Below are 27,072 nucleotides of genomic sequence, written 5' to 3'. Positions count from 1 at the left end.
GCAGTCTCCCCAATCAGATCACCAACGCGTTTCTGCCCTCAAGGGAGCCTTTTTCAAGGTGTGAGGTGGACTTTACTGCTCTGGGTTTTTATGCCCCCCAGAGTGATCTGATTGGTTGTTACTGCACACAGCCTAATTGGTGTCTTTGCTGTCTAATTTTCTATCTAACTCCTTCCCTTTTTGCTTTAGAGTGTGCAGGGGATTTGTAAAAGGTCTCAAACCAAATTTGGAAACTAAGATGAACAATAAATCGAGTTTTTAAACCCGATTTGCGGCGTGCGTTCCAAACCCTGGAACGCACGCCACTTCCACTTCCGCTCTCGAAATTTTTTTCCGGCGTGCGCTCCATACCTAGAGACGCACGCCACTTCCTATTCTATGTACACTCCTTCCGGCGTGCGTTCCAAACCCGTGGAACGCACACCGCTTCCTGTAGCCGTCTCTTCTCGTAGCGGCTCACTGTGAGAGAGGAGGTTTGGTTCAAAAAACCTTCATTACCGTGTTCCATCCTCAAAGGGATAATGTACTCTCTATACAGTGCACCTACCCCATAATGATAAATAGGGCAACTATACATCCAAATACAAAAAACGAAAACGTAAAGAACATTAGTACATCTTAAATATCAGTGCATGTAACAACAATACATGTACAAAATTCATGCATAATAAATTCTGAACATTTTTAGAATCAATTAAAAGATATATCCCTAATTTAAAACATACTTTTTGACCAGATTTGAATATAAATAAAAAAAAAAAAATTCAAATAAAATAGTTTAAAACACTTTGAGCAAAGTCATCAAATTCAAATAGGATATTATAAAAACCATTTGAGCTCAAATTCTAAATTTAAACCTTTAGGAGCTAAAGTCCCCATATCAAAAATACATTTCATTTCCGCTTGTGCTAATGCTTCCTCTGTATTTTGTTTCCTCCAATGATTACTCACTGTTTTTATCCCTATTACTTTTTTTAGACATTTGTGGTCACAGGAATGTATCTCTTTAAAATGGTTCGATACTGAATGATTAGGATAACCTTTTTTGATATTTCGCAGGTGTTCTGCCCACCGCTCTTTTTAAAGATCTGGATGTACGTCCTATGTATTGCAGCCCACAACTGCACTCTACCAAATGAATGCAATTTTTGTGTTGCATGTTATAAAATCGAGAATACGGTACACTTTTCCTGTAGATTTTGATTGTACCTCTTCCACTTTACTGGCTTGTGTGGTGTGGTGTCTGCACATATTGCAGAGTCCACACCTGTGGAAACCCTTGGTTTTTATTCTTCCGGATTTTTTTGGACCTACGGCACTTTTTACTAATTTCTGTTTTAGATTTGGTGCCTTCCTATAAATAAATTTCGGTTTAGACGGTAAAATGCTTTTAAAATTGGATCTCTATTCAACAAATGCCAGTGTTTGTAGAATATTTTTTCTACTTCTTTGTGCTGGCTATTAAAAGAAGTGATAAAAGGTAAAACTATATCATCTTTTTTGTCTTTGATATTTGTTTTTAAGAGGTCTTTCCTTTCTATTGCTCCAATTTCTGTAATGTATTTATTCAAGGTGTCTTTGTCGTATCCTTTTGCCACGAATTTTTGCTGTAAACTTCTTGACTGGTCCTGGAAAGTGCTCTGATCTGTGCAGTTGCACCTCATCCTTCTAAACTGGCCTTTGGGTACATTTCTTATCCAATTGTGGTGATGATTACTTTTTGTAGAAATATATGAATTGCTATCTGTGGGTTTAAAATACGATTTAGTTTTCAGTATACCATTCTCTATATATATCCAAAGATCTAAAAATTGTATCTCAAGAGGGCTGGTATTGAATGTTAAAAATATATTAAAATCATTAATATTTAAAGAAGTACAGAAAGAATTCAACGAGGAATCATCCCCTTCCCATATAAAAACAATATCATCGATAAAGCGATGCCAAAGCCTGATGTTCTTCAAAAAGGGATTGTTTTCAGACCAAATATATTCATCCTCCCATAGTCCCATAAACAGGTTGGCATACGCGGGGGCAAATTTTGTGCCCATAGCGGTTCCTTTCTTCTGTTGGTAAAACTTACCGCTATACCAGAAAAAATTATTATTTAAAATAAATTTTATACTATCTAAAATGAACTGGATTTTCTTTTCCTCCAAGTTGCTCCTCAGGAGATGATGTTCAGTTGCTTGCACTCCTTTAGTGTGATCAATAATAGTATATAAGCTACTCACATCTGCAGTCCCTAATATGAAATTAGGCTGCCATTCTACCAGTTCTAATTTTTTAAGTATATCTCCTGTGTCTTTAATATAGGATCTTAATTTTAAAACTTCCGGTTGGAGGTGATAATCCACATAGTGGGACAAATTTGATGTTACCGAATTAGTTCCCGCCACAATAGGTCTACCCGGGGGATCTTCCAGACTTTTGTGGATCTTCGGTAAGACATAAGAAGACTGGGAGTGTAGGATCTTTTATGTTGATATAACTTTCTTCTTTCTCTGTTAATATTTCTTCTATCTTATACTTCAAAGAAAAATTCTTTAATTCTTTCTGGATCCGTTCATTTGGGTTACTTCTTAGGGTAATATAGGTATCTTTATCATTTAGTTGTTTCTTAATCTCATTATCATATTTTACAGCGTCCATGATCTTTGGACTATATCACTAAAATATCCCAGTAAATAAAGGGGAGAGTGGAACATTGAGGATATTTTTATATCTGTTAACCCCGTTTTTACCCAGTCACCAAGAGGGTGCGCAAGGTGGTCCACACTTGTTGTTATTGTCTTGAACGTTTCTGGTGAGTGGGATCACCTGGACCACTACTGCTGCACTTTTGAGTTGGGGCGCTGTGTTTTTTTACAAACTTGTATTCTAAGTGTTAGCGAAGTAACCTGAGTGCAGCTGATACTCCGGTCCGGGTTTTTACTGTGCAGTGGTTACAGGCTCTGTGCACGGCAGGGAATCCGGCGCTGGTTTTGTGCTCACAGTCTGTGAGGTCTGAGTGGGGCGTGGACAGCACCTGCTATATAAACCATCCTCTCAGGCTAGGCAAATGCTGCTGAATCTTTGTTTGTTAGTCAGTTCCAGAGAATTAGCTAGTACTGTGTGACTTTGTATTTACTTGTTGCTTACTGCATATAGGCCTTGGGATTTGGTACTTCATTCTGCCAATCCGGACCTAGCAGTAAGACTGGAGTCAGTTGTTTAACCTGCTGGGGTTCTTTTGCTATTCTGTGAACCCTGCAGGTTTGCGGCTGTACTCTCAGACCTGCCTGCTTAATCCTCTCTCACTGTGCAGGGCGTCCAGGTGTCAGTTTAGTGGCAGTAAGCTGAACCTGTGCCCTGGAAGTGGTAGTTAGGATTGTGGATACTCTCCTTGTGTCTATATTTCTATCTCTGACCAAGGAGTTTATTCCCACACCCGTTGGTAACCCTTTGGGGTTTTTTCTGTTGCTCTTAGCAACATCATTTCGGGTGCTCCACATGTTAAATCACTACATCTCGCTTCATTGTCCGCTCTATTCCATCTGAGCATTCCTGACACTAGGGAGACACCCAGTTCCTGAGCCTTCCGGCTTCTGCGTTCACTTTGTGTTTATTAGTTATTCCATCACCTTCTGTGTATGTTATGTTATACTGTCTGTGAGTTCGTTTGCTCCGCATCCCTCTCTGTTCATAGACCGGTATACTCCTGTTAGCACTGGTGTGCGCAACAGTCAGGCTATTGCTGATCTGTTTTGGTTCACACTGTTAACTGGGTTTAGTTGAATGCCATGTTGTACGGTGTGGTGTGATGTGAGCTGGTATGTATCTCACCCTTAGTTTAACAAAATTCTTTTCCTCGAAATGTCCGTCTCCTCTGGGCACAGTTCCTATAACTGAGGTCTGGAGGAGGGGCATAGAGGGAGGAGCCAGTTCACACCCATTCAAAGTCTTATAGTGTGCCCATGTCTCCTGCAGATCCCGTCTATACCCCATGGTCCTTTTGGAGTCCCCAGCATTCTCTACGGACTAAGAGAAAAGGATGTAACGGTAGGTATTAAAATCCTATGTTTGGTCTCATCACTCCAAATGACTTTGTTCCAGAAGTTTTGAGGCTTGTCTCTGTGCTGTTTGGAGTATTGTAAGCGGGATGCTTTGTGGCATTTGCGTAGTAATGGCTTTCTTCTGGCGACTCGACCATGCAGCCCATTTTTCTTCAAATGCCTCCTTGTGCATCTTGAAACAACCACACCACTTTTTTCAGAGAGTCCTGTATTTCAGCTTAAGTTATTTGTGGATTTATCTTTGCATCCCGAACAATTTTCCGAGCAGTTGTGGCTGAAATATTTGTTGGTCTACCTGACCGTGATTTGGTTTCCACAGAATCCATCATTTTCCGCTTCTTAATTACAGTTTGAACACTGCTGATTGGCATTCTCAATTGCTTGGATATCTGTGACAGGACGGTACCGTACGGAAGCACTCGCCGCTTGCCGCGTCCCGTCGACTGCGCACAGAATGGAAGGTCAAGCCGCACGAGGCCTGACCACATAGGGGATTCCGGCTTACCGTCAGTAACCGCCTGCTACTGACTCCACCCACTGCGCTGTGGGCGGGTTCTCGCTGCCACCACCAAACTCCTAACCTGCCGTGGCGTTTGGAACCACGGTTCTGCTCTGTATGTGCCGACGCACTGCCTTAACACACCTGTGTGGTGTTGACGAATCCCCACTAGCCACTTGCTAGGTCTCTACCGGTAGCTGGCGGAAGGCGGGGCTTGGAGACGTCAGGTGCTTCCATGGACAGCCGGAGAACGGGGCTAGGTTTGGCCTAACCCTGTAGGTCACAAGATGAAGCAGTCTTCTTGAGGCAAAGATGTTTATTGCTCAAATAACCTTTAAAAAGGCTCCTCCCTATTGCTAGGGGCAACAGCATACAATCAGATGTTTTCAGCAGAAGAAGATGTTACAATACACTCCTATGGGCCAACTGCCCTTCTTTTATCCCTCTCCAAGACCCCTTACCACAGGGGGTAAGCCCGCCCTGTGGTGCACAACCAATCAATGTTTACCCATGAGCTGTGCATGCTTTGGTCTCATGCACAGCTTTACATTGTTCCCTATGGACAGTGGGGAGTGGTCGGTCTCCTTTGACTCTCCCACCTTGGAGAATCAGGATACTCCCCGGTGCCGTCCAGTCTGGCTGGGGGGAAGTTTTCCCTCCTAAATCTGACTTCCGGAAACCTGCCCGGGACCCCTCTCACTGCCTGCAGCCTGGATTTGGGCTCCAGAGCTGGGCAGCCTGGCTCCCCGGTCCAGGTTTCTTGGCACTACGGGTGATCTCCATGGAGCTCCAAGAAACCACTCAGCCTGTTTCCTAGCTGAGCTGCTTCTCTTTCTCCCTGTGCCCCTTGGAAATGTGAGGCTGGATGGGAAAGCATTCCGTTTTTGGGGAAAAGGTCTGGGAGAATCCATCAGCCTGCACAGCTATGGATTCCCCCCTCCTGGGACACACAACCAAGTAAGTGCAATTTACCTTTAAATACATCACATTTAAATCACCCTGTACATGTTATACATTTAAATACACTCTGAGCCTGCACAGGCTCCACGTACCTAGGCACTGCAGTGCCTTACAACACACTGTACTTTCTACATTTAAATAGACACTGTCTGGTTTGTGGAATACTGTGTACTAGCCCTGCAGCCTGGCTGCTAGGGCTCTCTGCGTGCTGGAGGTATGGGGCTGGCTTCCCCCACCCTCCAGCCTGGCTGCCTGCCACTGGGGTCCAGGGAGCTGGCTCTCCCTGTCCCCCCAGTGTGGCACTACTTTTGTGGCCCCGCCGCACGCAGCGGCGCACCCCCCTGTACTGAAGCCCGGCGGCCCGGGACACTTGTCCCGGCCGCCGTGACTAAGGCTCTGTTTGAGCGCTGAGGCACCGGGAGCGTAGCTCCCGGACCCCAGCGCTCATCAGCCTGCTCAGCAGCCTAATTGCACCCCCGCCGCTAGGGAGCCGGCTAGCCCGGTCCCCCATGAGCGGCGCCTGTCTGGTAGCCTCGCTGCGCAGGAGGCCGGCTAGCCCGGTCCCCTGTATGCGGCGCTGGATCCATGGTGCCTCGCCGCAGTGTCCGGCGGGGAGCCGGGCTGCGGCACACCCCCTCGCCGCCCAGCAGCCCGGGACGTCCGTCCCGGCGGCTGCGGCTGGCCACCCGTGCTGGGCTGAGGCGCCGGGAGCAGAGCTCCTGACCCCCAGCGGCGGCTCTCACAGAGAGCACTGCAGCGGGAGCCGAGCTCCCAGCCGCAGCGCTCACCCTTCTCCCCGGCGCGCACAGCCCGGTGCGCCCGGGGCTTCACCGACCGCTGCCGGGAGCGGAGCTCCCGGACTCCGGCGGTCAGCGGCTGCCTTCTCTCCCCCGGCGCGCACACACTGCTGAGCGCGCCGGGGGGCTGTCCTCCCTGCCGTGGTCTCCGGAGAGGTCCGGGACCACGGCACATCTTAAAATACAATTTAAACATTTAATACAACACGGCGCCTAGCGCCCCATACATTTTCAAATCTGGCGCCAAGCGCCCATTGTCTGTAAAAGTGGCGCCGGGCACTAGGGGTTAACCCCTTCAGTGCTGCAGGCGGCCATTTCCCTCGTGGCTGGGGTCCCTCTGGCCACACTCCTCCCCCCCCATTCAAGCGGGTCAACCAGGGACCCATGTCCTAACGATTTGGGTCCTGGTCCCGCAGTCCGTTGGGGTGAAGGGGACGCTACCTGGGGGGTGTAGGCTCTGGCCTAGACAGTTCATCCATAGTGTAGTGGGCCTCTCTTTGTGGGTGCACAATGTTCAAATAGTCCACCTGAAGTCCAAGTTCAAGGCTCCACCACAAAAGTCTGTCAAATTTCCCCAAGTTAGGTTGCAGCCATCTAACAGGTAGGTGGTAAGTCACCACGGTGGGGGGCCGGTTACAAACAAGTGCCACCCAAGGTGTCCCAATTGTGGCATACCCCACCTCCCACCATAGCAGTTTTCTGCGCAAACAGGCCACAGGGTGCTCCTGACCATATGGCTCTTTCTGGCTCGGTACTGCTCCCAGTCCGTGCAGTGGCGCAATAGTTCGTAACACACAGTCCTGGTCAAGAATGTGCGCCGTCAGCACTGGAGCGGGTACCCGAGCCTCCTTCAATGACTGGAATGCCAACTCGCAAGCAGGTGCAAAGTCCACTGACTTGGGAATGCCCTTCCTAGCCATCTCTGTCAAGGGGTTCACTACAGGACTAAAGTCAATGACAACATGTCCGTAGGGCCTTACAGGTTCTAAGGTCAGTACCGGTCTGGGTGATGTGGGTCGGGGACAGCCTCTGGTTGCCTCCACCCCCTCTGGGTTGGGCCTACCCCTGTCTCCTTCCACATGGTGCCCCAGGCACTGCACCTTCGTCATACCTATCTAGCAACTGTCTGCCCTAACTGTCAGACCTGCCCTCCAATCCTCTTCTGTCGACCTATGACTTGGGAAATCTACCCTGTCACCTAGGCCTACTCTTCCCTCCTCATCCGCTACCTGTGCCACAGTGATGGCGGCCAGACCACCAGCCTCTGGATCCTGTGTGGCATCCAATACAGGGAGGCTGCGTGTCTTCCCCGATCTACTGTGCACAGGCAGGGGTCCTACTATGTCCACAGCAACTTGCTGCAAGGGTTCTCCTATGGGCAGAGGCCCAGAGACAACACAACCGCTGGAGTGCCCCGGCTGCCAATGCATGGCACCAGCCTTACAGTTGGTCTGGGCGTCATCCGACATTCCAGACCAGGGTAAGCTCTGTGTCTGGCACTTCAGGGTACGGTCTGTCTCCGAGTTACTGTCCAAAGGGGTTTCACTGGCAACCGACACCGGTTGCGCAGGAAAGTTCCCTGAGGGGACCAGTTGGACACATTCCCTATCTGGTCTATCCCCTCCCACTTTCCGGGCTACCCTGTACCTTAACCCTTGCCGCCAGGTCAACCTCCCCGCCCCAACCCTGTCAAGGCCGCTGCCAGAGTGGCGCCTCATGCCTTTCGGGGATGGGTCAGAGAGTTGAGCCTCCCTAAACTCCTGCCTGTGGCCCTCAATCTCTCCTAAATTGGGACACTCTACAGGGGGATCTAGGTGGGGACTACTAGGGTCAGTCTGGTAGGGGTCAGTCATGGAAAAGTCAGTGTGGTTTCTCATACTCACCGCCGGAGTTGGCAAACCATTTGGGTCAGGAGCATCATTGGGCACCCCCACAGGATCAAACGAGCTGGAACCGACATCCTCTGCGTTGCTAGGGGACGTGGGCATACCAGAGGCAAAAGGCATGCGGGGTCGATGTGCTGATCTAGCCGCTGTAATCTTTTCCTCTGGGCTGGTTGATGCTGTGGTTGGCTGTGCTGGCAGTTGTCTAGCAGCTGTAGTATTTTCCTCTGGGCTGGGCTGTGCTGGAGTAGCTGATGTCAACGGTGGGTTTGGAACTTGACTCCGGGGAATGGCACCAACAAACGTAGTGACGATCCCACCACCCAGATCATTTCCTAGGACCACATCAGTTGGGAGACCATCCATGACGGCAACTTCTCGCAACTCTGGTCCAGCTCCCCAGTCCAGGTAGACTCTTGCCATGGGAACCGCTTTTTCTGTTCCTTCTGCCAGGGTGACCGTGGCAGTGCGACCCTGCAATACTGCAGCAGGATCTATAAGGTGGGGGCTCACCACAGTTATTGAGGCCTTCTCCCTGCATGGGTCCAACGTGGACTGGCTGCAGGTGCCTCCACATGTTGTGTAGGGGCTGTTTGGCCATGCAGGTGACTCCGCAGAGTGCACCTGTCTCTCGCCACACTCCATCGGACTGACTGGATGGGGAACAGTCTCTGTAGGCCCATCTCCTCTCGACAAACAAGCGATCCGGGCTCCAGCACTCGGATTTGGGGCACGAGTCTGGGGTGCTTGGGATGCAGGACAGTTCATCCTCAGATGTCCGATTTTCCCACAGCCGTAGCACTTCTTCTCCAGTCGTGGCACCGATGATCTCTGATCAGTTGCAGGGACGCTGCGGTGCGGTTGCTGGCTAAGAGCACCCGGGTTGGAAGATGCTTGTCTTTGGGGGTGATGAGCTGAAGAGGGGGGTCCCCTTGGTGGTACAGTCTGTTGGAGCTGGCTGCTGGCGGGGCGCTTCTGCCCCCGTGGCCGAATTGCCACATACTTGTCTGCTAACTGGGCAGCCATCTTTAAGCTGGGTGGCTCCCGATCTAGCACCCACTCCTTCACTTCTTGGGCGCACCTGCGGTAGAACTGCTCCCTGCAGATCAGGTCGATCAGTGCGTCCCATGTAGTGGCTTCCGAATCCTTCACCCACTTCACCACGTACTGCCACAGCTGGGTGGCGAAATGCTCATGGGTGCTGCTAGGATTCTTGGGCAAGTCTCTGAACTTCTTCCTGTAAGACTCTGGAGTGATGAAGAATCGCTGGAGGAGGGCCTTCGCGACTTCGTCGTAGTTCCCACAGTCCTCCGTCGCCACTCCTCGATAGGCCTCCAAGGCCTCTCCATGCAGAGTGGGCACAAGGTGTCTCACCCACTCCGACTTGGGTAGATCGTGTAGTTTGCAAGTCCTTTCAAAAACTTGTAAATGTCCATCAATGTCCCCATCACTGTCTGCAAACTTGGCAAACTGAACTCGTCCTGAACTGTGCACAACAGCTGACAACGGATCCCGGGGTACCACGGCCTGTGGTGCCCGCTCATCACGCCACATCTGGATGATGATCAAGCGCTCTTGCTCCGTTGCCCTTTCCCCCAATTCCGCTAGCCGATCTGCTAGGGTATCCGGGCCGCCCCCCTTGGGACGTTGGGATCCTGGCCCTGCTAGGGATTGCTGGGAAACATTGCTGCTGTGAGAGAGGGCGGGGCTTGTGGTTCTCACCGGTTCTGTACGAAGGTCCACTGGTGGGCCGTCCTCTGCGATGCTGATGCCGTCAGTGCTTTCCACCTCCGCCCGATGAAACTCCTCCCAGCTCCTGAGCGCCGCCTGCATGACGCTCCTGGACGCGTTGGAAGGGATATCCACACCCTTCCCCTGGCATACGATCTCCAGATCCTCCTTGGACATTCCGCTGAATTCCGCCATCTTGTGCGTTCTCCTGCGCTGCAGTTACTCCTCTCCTGAGTAACTCGGCTTCTCCAATCGGGTGATGAAAAGCCGCCTGGGATTATCCCACCACTATGCCACCAATTTATGTGACAGGACGGTACCGTACGGAAGCACTCGCCGCTTGCCGCGTCCCGTCGACTGCGCACAGAATGGAAGGTCAAGCCGCACGAGGCCTGACCATATAGGGGATTCCGCTTACCGTCAGTAACCGCCTGCTACTGACTCCACCCACTGCGCTGTGGGTGGGTTCTCGCTGCCACCACCAAACTCCTAAACTGTCGTGGCGTTTGGAACCACGGTTCTGCTCTGTATGTGCCGACGCACTGCCTTACCACACCTGTGTGGTGTTGACGAATCCCCACTAGCCACTTGCTAGGCCTCTACCGGTAGCTGGCGGAAGGCGGAGCTTGGAGACGTCAGGTGCTTCCCTGGACAGCCAGAGAACGCGGCTAGGTTTGGCCTAACCCTGTAGGTCACAAGATGAAGCAGTCTTCTTGAGGCAAAGATGTTTATTGCTCAAATAACCTTTAAAAAGGCTCCTCCCTATTGCTAGGGGCAACAGCATACAATCAGATGTTTTCAGCAGAAGAAGATGTTACAATACACTCCTATGGGCCAACTGCCCTTCTTTTATCCCTCTCCAAGACCCCTTACCACAGGGGGTAAGCCCGCCCTGTGGTGCACAACCAATCAATGTTTACCCATGAGCTGTGCATGCTTTGGTCTCATGCACAGCTTTACATTGTTCCCTATGGACAGTGGGGAATGGTCGGTCTCCTTTGACTCTCCCACCTTGGAGAATCAGGATACTCCCCGGTGCCGTCCAGTCTGGCTGGGGGGAAGTTTTCCCTCCTAAATCTGACTTCCGGAAACCTGCCCGGGACCCCTCTCACTGCCTGCAGCCTGGATTTGGGCTCCAGAGCTGGGCAGCCTGGCTCCCCGGTCCAGGTTTCTTGGCACTACGGGTGATCTCCATGGAGCTCCAAGAAACCACTCAGCCTGTTTCCTAGCTGAGCTGCTTCTCTTTCTCCCTGTGCCCCTTGGAAATGTGAGGCTGGATGGGAAAGCATTCTGTTTTTGGGGAAAAGGTCTGGGAGAATCCATCAGCCTGCACAGCTATGGATTCCCCCCTCCTGGGACACACAACCAAGTAAGTGCAATTTACCTTTAAATACATCACATTTAAATCACCCTGTACATGTTATACATTTAAATACACTCTGAGCCTGCACAGGCTCCACGTACCTAGGCACTGCAGTGCCTTACAACACACTGTCTGGTTTGTGGAATACTGTGTACTAGCCCTGCAGCCTGGCTGCTAGGGCTCTCTGCGTGCTGGAGGTATGGGGCTGGCTTCCCCCACCCTCCAGCCTGTCTGCCTGCCACTGGGGTCCAGGGAGCTGGCTCTCCCTGTCCCCCCAGTGTGGCACTACTTTTGTGGCCCCGCCGCACGCAGCGGTGCACCCCCCTGTACTGAAGCCCGGCGGCCCGGGACACTTGTCCCGGCCGCCGTGACTCTGGCTCTGTTGTAGCGCTGAGGCGCCGGGAGCGTAGCTCCCGGACCCCAGCGCTCATCAGCCTGCTCAGCAGCCTAATTGCACCCACGCCGCTAGGGAGCCGGCTAGCCCGGTCCCCCATGAGCGGCGCCTGTCTGGTAGCCTCGCTGCGCAGGGAGCCGGCTAGCCCGGTCCCCTGTATGCGGCGCTGGATCCATGGTGCCTCGCCGCAGTGTCCGGCGGGGAGGCGGGCTGTGGCACACCCCCCTCGCCGCCCAGCAGCCCGGGACGTCCGTCCCGGCGGCTGCGGCTGGCCACCCGTGCTGGGCTGAGGCGCCGGGAGCAGAGCTCCCGGCCCCCAGCGGCGGCTCTCACAGAGAGCACTGAAGCGGGAGCCGAGCTCCCAGCCGCAGCGCTCACCCTTCTCCCCGGCGCGCACACCCCAGTGCGCCCAGGGCTTCACCGACCGCTGCCGGGAGCGGAGCTCCCGGACTCCGCCGGTCAGCGGCTGCCTTCTCTCCCCCGGCGCGCACACACTGCTGAGCGCGCAGGGGGGCTGTCCTCCCTGCCGTGGTCTCCGGAGAGGTCTGGGACCACGGCACATCTTAAAATACAATTTAAACATTTAATACAACACGGCGCCTAGCGCCCCATACATTTTCAAATCTGGCGCCAAGCGCCCATTGTCTGTAAAAATGGCGTCGGGCACTAGGGGTTAACCCCTTCAGTGCTGCAGGCGGCCATTTCCCTCGTGGCTGGGGTCCCTCCGGCCACAATATCTTTTTATATCTCTTTCCTGTTTTATACAGTTCAAATACCTTTTTACTGCATATCCTTTGACAATTCTTTTGCTTTCCCCATGACTCAGAATCCAGACACGTCAGTGCAGCACTGGATGAAAGATGCAAGGGTTTTTCAGGAGTCCAGAAGCACACTGACCTTTTATATGAACACACTGATAACAAGCAAACAGATCACAGGTGAGGATGGTTACCTTTAGTAGCCATTCAAACCCGTTTGTGTCAACTTGGTTGCATGTTATCAGGCCAAAAATTTTTGTAAACTTTTGATCAGGGTCATTTGGGTAGTTTCTGTTGTCATTACGATTTAAAAAGAGTAAACACAGTTGTTTGACAATAAATGGCTTCACCCAACCACTAACCATGGGTGAAAGAAAAGTTTGTGAGTTATCATTCATATTCTCTGACAAATGGCCAGAAAATCACTAATTCTGCTAGGGTATGTAAACTTATGAGCACAACTGTATATAAGCTAAATTGCTGTGAGCTTTAGACCAGGTAGCAGCATACCTAAAGTGCAACACTAATGTGATAGCTGTTTTTATGGTAATTATTTTGAGCAGTAGAGTAGGACTTGCAGTATAGTGGGGTCTCTTGTTGGGGGCTGCAGGCTTAAATGCATTGGTCAATACGTGAACTAAATCTCCACTGTTTATTATTGTTAGTGGTTATAGTGAGTGCAGAGGCCCAGTGACATAGATATAATATACTAATCCACAGCACTCACCGTTCCTAGATTTGGGGTGCAACACAGTATGTGACCACATTGTTTAAATAAAATCCCTGGGGCTCTGCACTCACTATATTAACTAACAATAATAAACAGTGGAGATTTAGTTCACGTATTGACCAATGCATTTAAACCTGCAGCCCCCCCCCCCCCCCCCCCAGATTACCTGCATTGTATCTATTAACACCCAATTAAAATCCAATGGTTTTTTATTACTTTATTCAGCTCTCTATACACTTAACTTTGTGTTTAATATTTCAACAATTTAGTTTACATACTTTACTGTACTTAATAAAGGTTATATATTATTTATTAGTGCGCCGAACAGGACAGCACTTTCTCTTCTTTGGTGTTTTAATGATTCATTATTGCAAAGCCCATGTCACCTCTAGTAATCCCACATGAGCGTCCATGTCACCTCTAGTAATCCCACATGAGCGTCCATGTCACCTCTAGTAATCCCCCATGAGCATCCGTGTCACCTCTAGTAATCCCACATGAGCGTCCATGTCACCTCTAGTAATCCCACATGAGTGTCTGATGTCACCTCTAGTAATCTCACATGAGCGTCCACGTCACCTCTAGTAATCCCACATGAGCGTCCATGTCACCTCTAGTAATCCCACATGAGCGTCCATGTCACCTCTAGTAATCCCACATGAACGTCCCTGTCACCTCTAGTAATCCCACGTGAGCGTCCATGTAACCTCTAGTAATCCCACGTGAGCGTCCGTGTCACCTCTAGTAATTCCACATGAGCGTCCGTGTCACCTCTCGTAATCCCACATGAGCATCAGTGTCACCTCTAGTAATCCCACATGAGCGTCCATGTCACCTCTAATAATCCCACATGAGTGTCTGTGTCACCTCTAGTAATCCCACATGAGCGTCCATGTCACCTCTAGTAATCCCATATGAGCGTCCGTGTCACCTCTAGTAATCCCACATGAGCATCCGTGTCACCTCTAGTAATCCCACATGAGCGTCCGAGTCACCTCTTGTAATCCCACATGAGCGCTATGTCACCTCTAGTAATCCCACATGAGCGTCCGTGTCACCTCTAGTAATCCCACATGATCGTCCGTGTCACCTCTAATAATCCCCCATGAGCGCCAATGTCACCTCTAGTAATCCCATATGAGCACCCTTGTCACCTCTAGTAATTCCACATGAGCGCCCATGTCACCTCTAGTAATCCCACATGAATGTCCGTGTTACCTCTAGTTATCCCACATGAGCGTTCAGTGTTGATCAAGCTCCAGTCTAAACATCCTAGCTTTTTTGTTTTTTTAATAAACATAAAAGCAATGATTACAGGTAAAAAAAAAATGTCAGTTATAGAATTATATATTGTATCCTGTAACACCCTGTGTCTTGTCTGCTCATTTTATATATTAATGTATTTTATTTCCAGCAGATGGACACACAAGCAGGAATATCTCAGAAGGATATCTATTGTTATCCCCGGATTGTGACATAAAAGATGACAGTAGACAGGATTCTCCAGCATTTAACCCCATTACCCCAATTATATATCCAGCTCTATCAACTGATCCCCCTGATCCTGGGAAATGTTCTCCTGATCACTCTGATATTGGTGCATCTGTTACAGCTTTGAGAGTAGATACAGTGTTTCCCTGGTCTATAGATACCAAATGTTTTACACAGAACACAAACCTTATTACTCATCAGCCAGCTAAGGCAGGTGAGAGGCCATTTCCATATTCTGAGTGTGAGAAATGTTTTACATATAAATCAAATCTTGTTACACATAAGAGAAGTCACACAGGTGAGAAGCCGCATTCCTGTTCTGAGTGTGGGAAATGTTTTACACAGAAATCATCTCTTGTTACACATCAGAGAAGTCACACAGGTGAGAGGCCGTATTCCTGTTCTGAGTGTGGGAAATGTTTTGCATCGAAATCAAATCTTATTAAACATCAGAGAAGTCACACAGGTGAGAAACCGTATTCCTGTTCTGAGTGTAGGAAATGTTTTGCACAGAAATCAGCTCTTGTTACACATCAGAAAAGTCACACAGGTGAGAAGCCGTATTCCTGTTCTGAGTGTGGAAAATGTTTTGCATCGAAATCATATCTTGTTACACATCAGAGTAGTCACACAGATGAGAAGCCATATTCCTGTTCTGAGTGTGGGAAATGTTTCACAAAGAAATCAGCCCTTGTTACACATCAGAGAAGTCACACAGGTGAGAGGCCATATTCCTGTTCTGAGTGTGGGAAATGTTTTACACAGAAATCAGATCTTGTTACACATAAGAGAAGTCACACAGGTGAGAAGCCGTATTCCTGCTCTGAGTGTGGGAAATGTTTTGCATCGAAATCAAATCTTATTAAACATCAGAGAAGTCACACAGGTGAGAAACCGTATTCCTGTTCTGAGTGTAGGAAATGTTTTTTATCTAAATCATATCTTGTTAAACATCAGAGAAGTCACACAGGTGAGAAACCGTATTCCTGTTCTGAGTGTAGGAAATGTTTTGCACGGAAATCAGGTCTTGTTATACATCAGAGAAGTCACACAGGTGAGAAGCCGTATTCCTGTTCTGAGTGTGGGAAATGTTTTTTATCTAAATCAAATCTTGTTAAACATCAGAGAAGTCACACAGGTGAGAAGCCATATTCCTGTTCTGAGTGTGGGAAATGTTTTACACAGAAATCATCTCTTGTTACACATCAGAGAAGTCACACAGGTGAGAGGCCGTATTCCTGTTCTGAGTGTGGGAAATGTTTTAGACAGAAATCAGATCTTGTTACACATCAGAGGAGTCACACAGGTGAGAAGCCATTTTCATGCTGTGAGAGAAATAAATCCGCTCTTGTTGAACATATTAGACATTACCCAAGTACGGAACCATTTAAATCTTCTGGAGTATAATTATCACTGCCATGCAATGTTCCTCAAGGGTCAATCCTATCTCCTATGCTTTATGCAATATACAGTCTGGTCCATATATATTGGGACATCGACACAATTCTCATATTTTGGGCTCTATACACCACCACAATGGATTTGAAATGAAACAAACAAGATGTGCTTTAAATGCAGACTTTCCGCTTTAATTTGAGAGTATTTACATCTAAATCAAGTGAACGGTGTAGGAATTAAAAACGGTTTTTATATGTGCCTCCCACTTTTTAAGGGACCAAAAGTAATGGTACAGACTAAACAATCCTAAATCAAACTTTTACTTTTTAATACTTTGTTGCAAATCCTTTTGTCAGTTACAGCCTGAAGTCTGGAACGCATAGACATCACCAGATGCTGGGTTTCATCCCTGGTGATGCTCTGCCAGGCCTCTACTGCAAATGTCTTCAGTTCCTACTTGTTCTTGGGGCATTTTCCCTTCAGTTTTGTCTTCATCAAGTGAAATGCATGCTCAATCGGATTCAGGTCAGGTGATTGAATTGGCCATTGCATAACATTCCACTTATTTTCCTTAAAAAATACTTTGGTTGCTTTTGCAGTATGCTTCGGGTCATTGTCCATCTGCACTGTGAAGCGCCTTCCAATGAGTTCTGAAGCATTTGACTGAATATGAGCAGATAATATTGCCCGAAACACTTCAGAATTCATCCTGCTGCTTTTGTCAGCAGTCACATTATCAATAAATACAAGGGAACCAGTTCCATTGGCATCCATACATGCCCACGCAATGACACTACCGCCACCATGCTTCACTGATGAGGTGGTATGTTTTGGATCATGAGCAGTTCCTTTCCTTCTCCAAACTCTTCTCTTCCCATCACTCTGGTACAAGTTGATCTTTGTCTCATCTGTCCATAGGATGTTGTTCCAGAACTGTAAAGGCTTTTTTAGATGTTGTTTGCAAACTCTAATCTGGTCTTCCTGTTTTTGTGGCTCACCAATGGTTTACATCTTGTGGTGAACCTTCTATATTCACTCTTGTGAAGTCTTCTCTTGATTGTTGACTTTGACACATATAGACCTATCTTCTGGAGAGTGCTCTTGATCTGGGCAACTGTTGTGATGGTGTTTTTCTTCACCAGGGAAATAATTCTTCTGTCATCCACCACAGTTTTCCGTGGTCTTCCGGATCCCTTTGGTGTTGCTGAGCTCTCCGGTGTGTTCTTTCTTAAGAATGTTCCAAACAGTTAATTTGGCCACACCTAATGTTTTTGCTATCTCTAAAATGGGTTTGTTTTGATTGTTTAGCCTAATGATGGCTTGCTTCACTGATAGTGGCAGCTCTTTGGATTAGATTAGAAATGCAAATGTCACAGCTGGAATCTACTCCTGACCTTTTACCTGCTTAATTGATGATGAAATAATGAGGGAATAGCCCACTCCTGTCCTTGAAATAGCTTTTGAGTCGATTGTCCCATTACTTTTGGTCCCTTAAAAAGTGGGAGGCACATATAGAAACCGTTGTAATTCCTACACCGTTCACCTGATTTGGATGTAAATACCCTCAAATTAAAGCGGAAAGTCTGCAGTTAAAGCACATCTTGTTTGTTTCATTTCAAATCCATTGTGGTGGTGTATAGAGCACAAAATATGAGCATTGTGTTAATGTCCCAATATTTATGGACCTGACTGTACATGCTACCACTGGGTGATATAATCAGACCTCATGGCCTGGTCTACCACTGCTATGCAGATGACCTGCTTTTTGCTCCATGTACTGAGAACCTAATACCAATCCTAAATGGTTGTCTAGCTGAGCTCCAGGGGTGGATGATGCCAGTTGGCTGTGATTCAGTCTTTGTGAAACATAATAGAAGCTCACCAGCAAAGGACAAGACTACAGCTTTACCAACCATCTGGATTTATGCTTTGGTGTTTGGTTTGAACATGTGCTGAATCTTTGTGTTGTCCTGGTATGTGGCTGACACAGACATCAGGTATCTGCCACATACAAATACTCATTCTTCCATCTGTGGACCATAGCCAGAATCAAGCACTTGATTCCCTCAGATGTTCGTAGACTACTGCAATGCCATCTACCTGGGTCACCCAGCAAAAGAATTACAGAGCTTGCAGCTAGTACAGAATGCAGCAGCCAAGCTGTTACCTAACCAGCCCGTTCCTGCCACATAACACCCATTCTCTACTCCCTTCACTGGCTGCCTGTAAGATGACAAATCTATTTTATAATTGGCTAACTGACCTTCCCAGCCCACATTACATGGTCCAAGGTACTAGAAGCAGCTTCTGCCTCCTTACTGCCCTGCTTGCTTGCTTCTACAGATGAAGGACTGTTACCAGCAGTACCAATAATCTCCTGTAATTTATTTAAGGGTCAAACTTTTAGTTTTGCAGCCCTGACCATGGAACTCACTGCCTTGCATAGTCCAAGAGGCCTCCACACTAGAGACCTTCACAAGCAGACTGATGACTGTTACGTTTTTCATTAATGTATTTACAGATGGGTCCTCCGTTATCTTGACTGTTTCTGCACCTAGACGGAGGTTTAGTCACACCTAGGCAATAGCTTAGGTTCCTGAGTTTAATCATGGACAGGCGCGATGAGGCATGACTGGATATTCAGCATGCAATACACATCTCCACCACTGGGTGGCTAATGCTTCACTAATCCAGTACTTTAGTTTGAATAGCAGCAGATTGATCTTCTGTACAAGCTCTGGCAAATGGTCAGTGACAACTGTAATGTTAATATACAGTCCTGTACTGCATAGTGTACACACAGATGGTGACCAATGGTCAGACGGACAGAGTAAAAAAGAAAAAATAGTTTATTCAGATGCAAACTAACATGTTAAAACACTTGTGTAAGCAGACGCAACTAATGTGTGAACACTTGTGTATGCAGACGCACCTAATGTGTGAAAGGAATAATGTAGCAAATTGACTTTACAGTATGTAAAGTGCACAAAATGAGCATCCGAGTCCCCTAATGGCATAAACAAACACCAATGGGAAGGAATCGCTCTTTGCAGTACTTTTACACATGAACTTGAGAATCTTCCATGCAGTGTTGTGGGCTAGCGATGAAGGCTCTCATCTGCCACGCTGAGAGTCCCGGGTTCGATTCCCAAAATGTCAGGTTATTTTTGTGTTCCCGTGACATCAACTTTATTATTATTTTTTTTCTGTGTAATCCATTGTAAAACATTCAAAGGAAGGGTGCACACAGGTTTCACACAAATCGGGGTAAATCTGCAGGAGTGACTCATTCGCTATCTAAAATACACAGCGGTAATGACCACCTATAGACATACCAGTAAATATAAATTAGTGTATTCTGACGCAACTAACTGTTCGAGCAACAGTACTGTAGATCGTCGGCGTTAGAGAATCTGTGTTGTACATTATAAGCTGTTCGTTCTAATTAGTACTCTAATAGAAAAAACTGTACAGAGATACTAAGGACAGTGATTTGGCATCCAGGAACTTAGGGATGAGCTTTTATTTCTCTCCATTATACTTAATACTACGGGATTTGGACGCTCACATATCCCAAACATCAATAGACCATACTGTACCTGTAACACGTTAGTTTGCATCTGTATATGCTGTACTATTTGCACCTGTACTGTATATACTGTTATAGACTGTATGACATACTGTAGCGTAATGAGACGCACCAGTAAAGTAGTTCTTACGCTGTAGTTCAGTATTGTATGTTAATGGAGACCACACGCTTGCGCATTGGTGATTTAAAAAAGCGACATCTGGTGGATGATCTTAGGTATTACACTCAAAGGTAACGCCAAACGCTCTGTGTGCCTTCCTACGACTAGGCGCGCCTCCTTGCGCCCAGGTACGCTGCGTATGCCTGATCGCGACTAACGCCTCAGCCAGCCAAGATAACGGAGGACCCGTCTGTATATTTAGTTCCTAAATAATACATCCCAAATGCTTAGGTCTTTTTTCTGCTGTTTATTTTGTATCTTGTGCTTTGTGTAAATGTGAATGTGTAATACCAGTTTGCACAATCTGTATTGCTGCACGACAATATGGCGGCCATTGGAACGTGTTTTCACTTCTAGTTTGCCTAACTTGTTGCAGACACTCATCTTGATCAGGAGTGTCGAGTGTTTTCTGATACAAGATCCTGTCCATATATACCCTGTACATTACCATGTGCATTAGAGTCACCCGGGTTCCATCTGCGGTGGTTTGTTGTATGTTACATCTATATGGTGCGGATACTCCCCTGTATGATTTCATAATAAAAGCTTTTGTCTGCATCTAATTATTGCATTAAAGCTTTTATTTTTTATTCTGTTTTATATTCCCGTCTGAGTAATTACGCCATAGGGGTATATGCAATAGCGGGCGAATCGCGGCATTAGATCCGCCTCTGTATGATTCGCCCGCTATCGCCAGCCGCAGCCCTGTCGCCGGGACCCTGGTTTCACTATATTCAATGTGAAACTGATTCGCCCCTCCCGCAGGCGGATTCCGGCCAATCGGCGAGCAGTGGGCGTACTGAATTCGCCTTCCTGCCCAATAGCTAGGAACGGTAAAATCAGAAAAAAAAATGGCGTGGGGTCCCCCCTCCAAAGCATAACCAGCCTCGGGCTCATTGAGCTGGTCCTGGTTCTAAAAATACAGGGAAAAAATTGACAGGGGATCCCCCGTATTTTTAAAACCAGCACCGGGCTCTGCGCCTGATGCTGGTGCCAAAAATACGGGGGACAAAACGAGTAGGGGTCCCCCGTATTTTTAACACCAGCATCGGGCTCCACTAGCTGGACAGATGATGCCACAGCCGGGGGTCACTTTTATACAGTGCCCTGCGGCCGTGGCATCAAATATCCAACTAGTCACCCCTGGCCGGGGTACCCTGGGGGAGTGGGGACCCCTTCAATCAAGGGGTCCCCCCCCCAGCCACCCAAGGGCCAGGGGTGAAGCCCGAGGCTGTCCCCCCCCATCCAATGGGCTGCGGATGGGGGGGCTGATAGCCTTTGTGTAAAAAAAAAAGATATTGTTTTTTCCATTAGTACTACAAGTCCCAGCAAGCCTCCCCCGCAAGCTGGTACTTGGAGAACCACAAGTACCAGCATGCGGGAGAAAAACGGGCCCGCTGGTACCTGTAGTACTACTGGGAAAAAAATACCCAAATAAAAACAGGACACACACACCTTGATAGTAAAACTTTATTTCATACACCGACACACACATACTTACCTGTGTTGACACGTCGACTGCAACGATCTCCGACGATCCGAGGGTACCTGTCAAAAAATTATACTCACCTTCCAGCGTCCAGAGAGATAAATCCACGTACTTGTTTAAAATAAGAAAACGCAAAAACCCGAGCCAAACCGGACTAGAAAGGGGTCCAATGTTTTCACATCAGACCCCTTCCCCCGAATGCCGGGACATCACGTGACTCCTGTCACTGATGTCCCTTCAGCCAATCAGGAAGCGCTACTTCCGTGGCGCTCAGCTGATTGGCTGGACGCCGTCTGTACTCTGACAGCGCCTCGCAAAGCCTCTCCATTACTTTCAATGGTGGGAACTTAGCGGCTAGCTGTGGGGTCACCCGCCGGTCAGCCGCTGACCGGCGGGTGACCTCACCGCTAGCCGCTAAGTTCCCACCATTGAATATAATGGAGGGAGCTGTGCGATGCGCTGTCACAGCGAGCAGCCAATCGGGTGAGCGCAATTGCGCTTCCTGATTGGCTTAGAGACCTGTCAGTGATAGCTGTCACTGACAGATCTTAATCGTGGAAAGGTGTCCCATGTGTCAGCATGGGACACCTTTCAGTCCGTTATGGAGCGGGTAAATGCGTTTTATTATTTTGCCAAGTACGTGGATTTATCTCTGGAGCCTGGTTAAGGTGAGTATATTGATCTTTTATTTTCAGGTACCCCGGGATTCTACATGGAGAAGAGGACCGATGTCGGCGTGTGAACATAGGTAAGTATGTGTGTGTCGGTAGTGTGAAATAAAGTTTTACTGTCGACGGTGTGTGTGTCCTGTTTTTATTTGGATATTTTTTTTCCAGTAGTACTACAGGTACCAGCGGGCCCGTTTTTCTCCCGCATGCTGGTACTTGTGGTTCTCCAAGTACCAGCTTGCGGGGGAGGCTTGCTGGGACTTGTAGTACTAATGGAAAAAACAATATCTTTTTTTTACAACAAAGGCTATCAGCCCCCCCATCCGCAGCCCATTGGATGGGGGGGGACAGCCTCGGGCTTCACCCCTGGCCCTTGGGTGGCTGGGGGGGGGGACCCCTTGATTGAAGGGGTCCCCACTCCCCCAGGGTACCCCGGCCAGGGGTGACTAGTTGGATATTTGATGCCACGGCCGCAGGGCACGGCATAAAAGTGACCCCCGGCTGTGGCATTATCTGTCCAGCTAGTGGAGCCCGATGCTGGTGTTAAAAATACGGGGGACCCCTACTCGTTTTGTCCCCCGTATTTTTGGCACCAGCATCAGGCGCAGAGCCCGGTGCTGGTTTTAAAAATACGGGGGATCCCCTGTCAATTTTTCCCCCGCATTTTTAGAACCAGGACCAGCTCAATGAGCCCGAGGCTGGTTATGCTTTGGAGGGGGGACCCCACGCCATTTTTTTTTCTGATTTTACCGTTCCAGCAATAAAAAATAAAAAAAATAAATAATATTTTAAAAAATATATAAATAATATTTGTGCCTCCCCAAAAAAAAAAAAAGTACCTAATCCCTTCTAATATAAATAGATCTGCTATTCCCCAAAAAAAAAACACCAAAAAAAACATGTTTAAAATTTTTTTATTTGTTTTCACCCTCCAAAGTGTGGCGGATTGAAAATGACGAATTTGCTGTCTAAAAGCACTGCTGTCGAATTTCCAAACTTGAATTGAATATGCTTTGGTCGAATTGCAGCACTTGTATCATTGCAGAAAAGTCGAATTTGCAAAAAGTCGAATTTCAAAAAGTCGAATTTTTAAGTCCGTTTTTTGGTCGTTAAGCACTGAATTGCATAGGGGAATTTTTTTTTTTGGTCGAAAATGACCCGAAATTCGCCAATTTCGGGAATTCGACCACAATTGCATATACCCCATCATGTCTAATCTCGGAGTGGACCCCAGAAGATGTAAAGAAACCGTGTAAGTTTACCATCATTCTGTTTCGTGTAAGCATACAGGTTAGTGATGGCACGGTGGTCACTGACCGTCACATTCAGGTGGTATAATGGAAGTGGGAATGTCTGGGCTTATTCTAGTCTACTGCAGAAATAAAAAACTCAGCCTTTATCCTGCTTAAAAAAATTACAAAGCACATAAATCAAGCTTGGTAGGACAAGACAGTGTCCACATTAATGGTGGCACATCATATGGGCCCTCATTCCGAGTTGTTCGCTCGTAATTTTTTTTTTGCAACGGAGCGATTAGTCGCTAATGCGCATGCGCAATGTTCGCAGTGCATCTGCGCCAAGTAAATTTGCTAATAAGTTTGGTATTTTACTCACGGCTTTATGAAGAAATTTCTTCGTTCTGGTGATCGGAGTGTGATTGACAGGAAGTGGGTGTTTCTGGGCGGAAACTGGACGTTTTATGGGTGTGTGCGAAAAAACGCTTGCTTTTCTGGGAAAAACGCGGGAGTGTCTGAAGAAACGGGGGAGTGTCTGGGTGAACGCTGGGTGTGTTTGTGATGTCAAACCAGGAACGAAACTGACTGAACTGATCGCAGTGTAGGAGTAAGTCTCGAGCTACTCAGAAACTGCAAAGAAATTTCTATACGCAAATCTGCTAATCTTGCGTTCGCAATTCTGCTAAGCTAAAATACACTCCCAGAGGGTGGCGGCTTAGCGTGTGCAAAGCTGCTAAAAGCAGCTAGCGAGCGAACAACTCGGAATGAGGGCCATAGGCTGAAGACCCATGCTTCTGGTATATATGGCATAACTCACTCTTTGCCCACAAAAACCTTCCTTTCACCATTCACAATGTCCACCATTGCCCCTTAAGAAGGGACACAACTTTCCTTTGCTTGTTCCACCTCCTATCTACAGGGCCCAGGACCACCTTCATGTTTGTCAAGGGGCGCTTGGACCCCGAAACGTCGGATCACTTGTGTGTGAAATACACTTGAATCTCAAACAGACTTGGAGTGCCGCCTGCTTTGTTGTTTACTATATATATATATATATATATATATATATATATATATATATCTTTAGGATTGTTGAAGTATCTTCAATTTGTGATTTTGCTAAAATATGATAAAACCACAGGATATCTGCTTTTGGGAACTAATGTTTATTGGAATTTTGTGTGCTAAATCATATACACCCAGAATTGGGGATTAATCCCTGTTAGACAATTATATATAATCTGTGTGTTTCTCATTGAACTGAATTTTATGCATTATTGGGGATCAATCCCTGTTATATTATCATACTCAGCTATTGTACTTACATCACTGCCTGATTTCTTTTGCTCTCATTAGTATAACAATCAGCACAAATGTTGCTTAATGCTCTGTTCTTGTACCAACAATAATTCAGACATTTATGATATGCTCAAAATAATGTGTATGAGTATCCGCACACTGGAATTGACTGCACAGATTGGAGATTTAGCCACCTACGGTCAAACCGCACTGAGTATGCCCAATCTCGTCTGATCTTGGAAGCCATACACTGCAGGGCCTGGTCAGTACCCGGTTGCGAGACCACCAGGGAATACTAGGTACCGTAGGTATTTTATTCTCCAGTCATTTGTGTCCTTCCGATTTTCTGTGCAGATCCAGGTATTTAATTTCTACTTTCCTTTTCAATTGTGCTAGTCTGACAGGCTACAGCTGAACCCAACGGAGTTACCCTATTCCCAATTAAAAAAATTATCAATTAAGGAAATCTCTAGACCACTAAGGGAATAAAGATAAATTCGCTCATCTAAATCCTATCGCTCGAAATTGTAGCAATTATGCTTTGAAAAATTATTCATCTATATTTGCCTTCTCCCTCTCTTTTTAAGTATATCTCATAAAAGTTAAGTATTCATTTTCTCATATTTCATCATCTTATTAATTAATTTTTTCATAAGTGTGCCCTGGAAAAGATATATAGCTGCCTTTGTCTTTTTTCTCTTATAAAAGACCACACCCCTTATTATAGGATACTAGACATCGCCTTCCAACCTTTATCTGACCCTTCCTATCATGCAACGGCGAATCCCTTAGTCCTGGAACTGTTTAAACTATTGATACTCGCTGATGTGGTGCAAGGGAGTTATATCTAAAATGTACACTATTTGGGTTAAATATGTAATGTTCTAATAAACCTCTACGCGCTCACAAACTCCGTCGTAAATACCCATATCACGCGCATGATCGCAGGAGCGATCCTACGCAAATTGCGGATATGTGCACGCACGGCGGATTGAGTGCACGCGCAGCAGGCATGTGCATGGGGTTAGTACAGGGCATATGCATTACAATATTTTTCGACTTTGACATTTGTTAATACCAGGTCTAAGATTGCATTGTACCTGGTGGGTTCCTCAATTAGTTGAACTAAGTAGTTATCATTAAGTGTGTTTAAGAACCTATTACCCCTAGCAGTATCACATGAATCGTTTTTCCAGTTTTTCTCTGGATATTTAAAATCTCCCATCACTACCATGTCTCCTACTCCTGCTGCTCTTTCAATTTGCTTCAGTAACAATTCCTCGTTAGATACATTAATACCAGGCGGCCTGTAGCATACCCCTAATACTACCTTTTTTATTCCCTTTTAGCCACATGCAATTTCTACCCCATAGCATCTCGACCGTATCTACAGTCTCCTCCTGCAAATCCTCCCATATATCAGTTTTTAAAAATGGTTTTACGTAAAGGCACACCCCTCCACCCTTAAGTTGCCTTAAGTTTCTTGCCTAATTCCCTATAGTCTTTTTTTAAGGACATCCCACCTTCTGCTGACTTTGTCATTGGTGCCAACATGCACAAAGACCACCGGGTCTTTCCCAGCCCCTCCCAACAATCTATCTACCCGGTCCGCGATGTGCCGCACTAGAGCACCCGGGAGACAACAGACTGTACGGCGATCATGGTCCGGGTAGCAGATTGCTCTATCTGCCTTCCTGATGATAGAGTCCCCCTACCACCACCATCTGACTAGGTACCTCACTATCTTTTGTCCCAACTGTGCCAGAGGGGCTGCTCCTCTGGATGCTAGAGGGAGCAGTCCCCTCCTCCACCGTCATTTCCTCAGTATCATCCTCCGAATCTTCGTCCTGCCGTGCAAATTTATTCGGTTTGATAGTCCGAAGATGTCGAGGTCAACAAGTATCCAGCCAAGAGTCATTACCTTCACTATCTTTATGCACTACTTTCTCCGACTGATCCTCTCTGGTGAATACTGAGGAAAAAAATTGTTCAGTATTTCCGCTTTTATTTTATCATTGTTTATTAAAGCTCCCAATTCATCTTTTAATGGGCCTACGTTCTCCTTCTTTAACCTTTTACTGTTTATGTATTTATAAAACTTTTTAGGATTGCTATTACTCTCTCTAGCGATTTGCTTTTTGTTTACAATTTTTGCTGCGATTATTACTTTTTTGCATTTTTTATTGCATTCCTTGTAATGCTGGAATGACTCCTCCCCTCCATTAGATTTAAATGTTTTGAAAGCACGCTTCTTTTTAGCCATTGCTTCTTTGACCTCCTTATTAAGCCACATTGGTTTGTTTTTAGTACTCCTGCATTTACTGCTCATGGGAATGAATTTGTGAATATGAGCATGGGAATGAATTTGTGAATATTTCTATCAAGCAACCCTTTTAAAGCATCCCACATTACTGTTGTGTCTTTACCATGAAACAAAACTTCCCAATCAATCTCGTTTAGTGCCTGTCTCAGCATATTGAAATTAGCTTTTCTAAGGTTAAATGTTTTAGTTGTTCCCTTATAGCTGTTTCTTGATACTGATGTCGAATGTGATCATATAGTGGTCACTGTTT

At 46.9% G+C, this 27,072-nt stretch overlaps 1 protein-coding gene and 1 pseudogene across 1 annotated transcript in view; both read left to right on the top strand.

Annotated features, from left to right (window-relative positions):
- LOC134984828 (zinc finger protein 585A-like) overlaps positions 1-27,072 on the top strand; it is a 187,679-nt gene that overhangs the window by 29,329 nt on the left and 131,278 nt on the right. The window contains exon 7 of the mRNA XM_063950304.1: positions 14,585-15,974. Within this exon, the coding sequence (XP_063806374.1) occupies positions 14,585-15,974 (1,390 nt within the window). The remainder of the gene's footprint in view (positions 1-14,584; positions 15,975-27,072) is intronic.
- LOC134984831 (5S ribosomal RNA) lies at positions 24,692-24,810 on the top strand (annotated as a pseudogene).

This window comes from Pseudophryne corroboree (assembly GCF_028390025.1).
Source record: "Pseudophryne corroboree isolate aPseCor3 chromosome 3 unlocalized genomic scaffold, aPseCor3.hap2 SUPER_3_unloc_84, whole genome shotgun sequence".
In the NCBI taxonomy this organism is placed as follows: Eukaryota; Metazoa; Chordata; class Amphibia; order Anura; family Myobatrachidae; genus Pseudophryne; species Pseudophryne corroboree.
The sequence above is the reverse complement of the archived record's forward strand: the minus strand, read 5'-3'. Positions and strand labels throughout refer to the sequence as shown.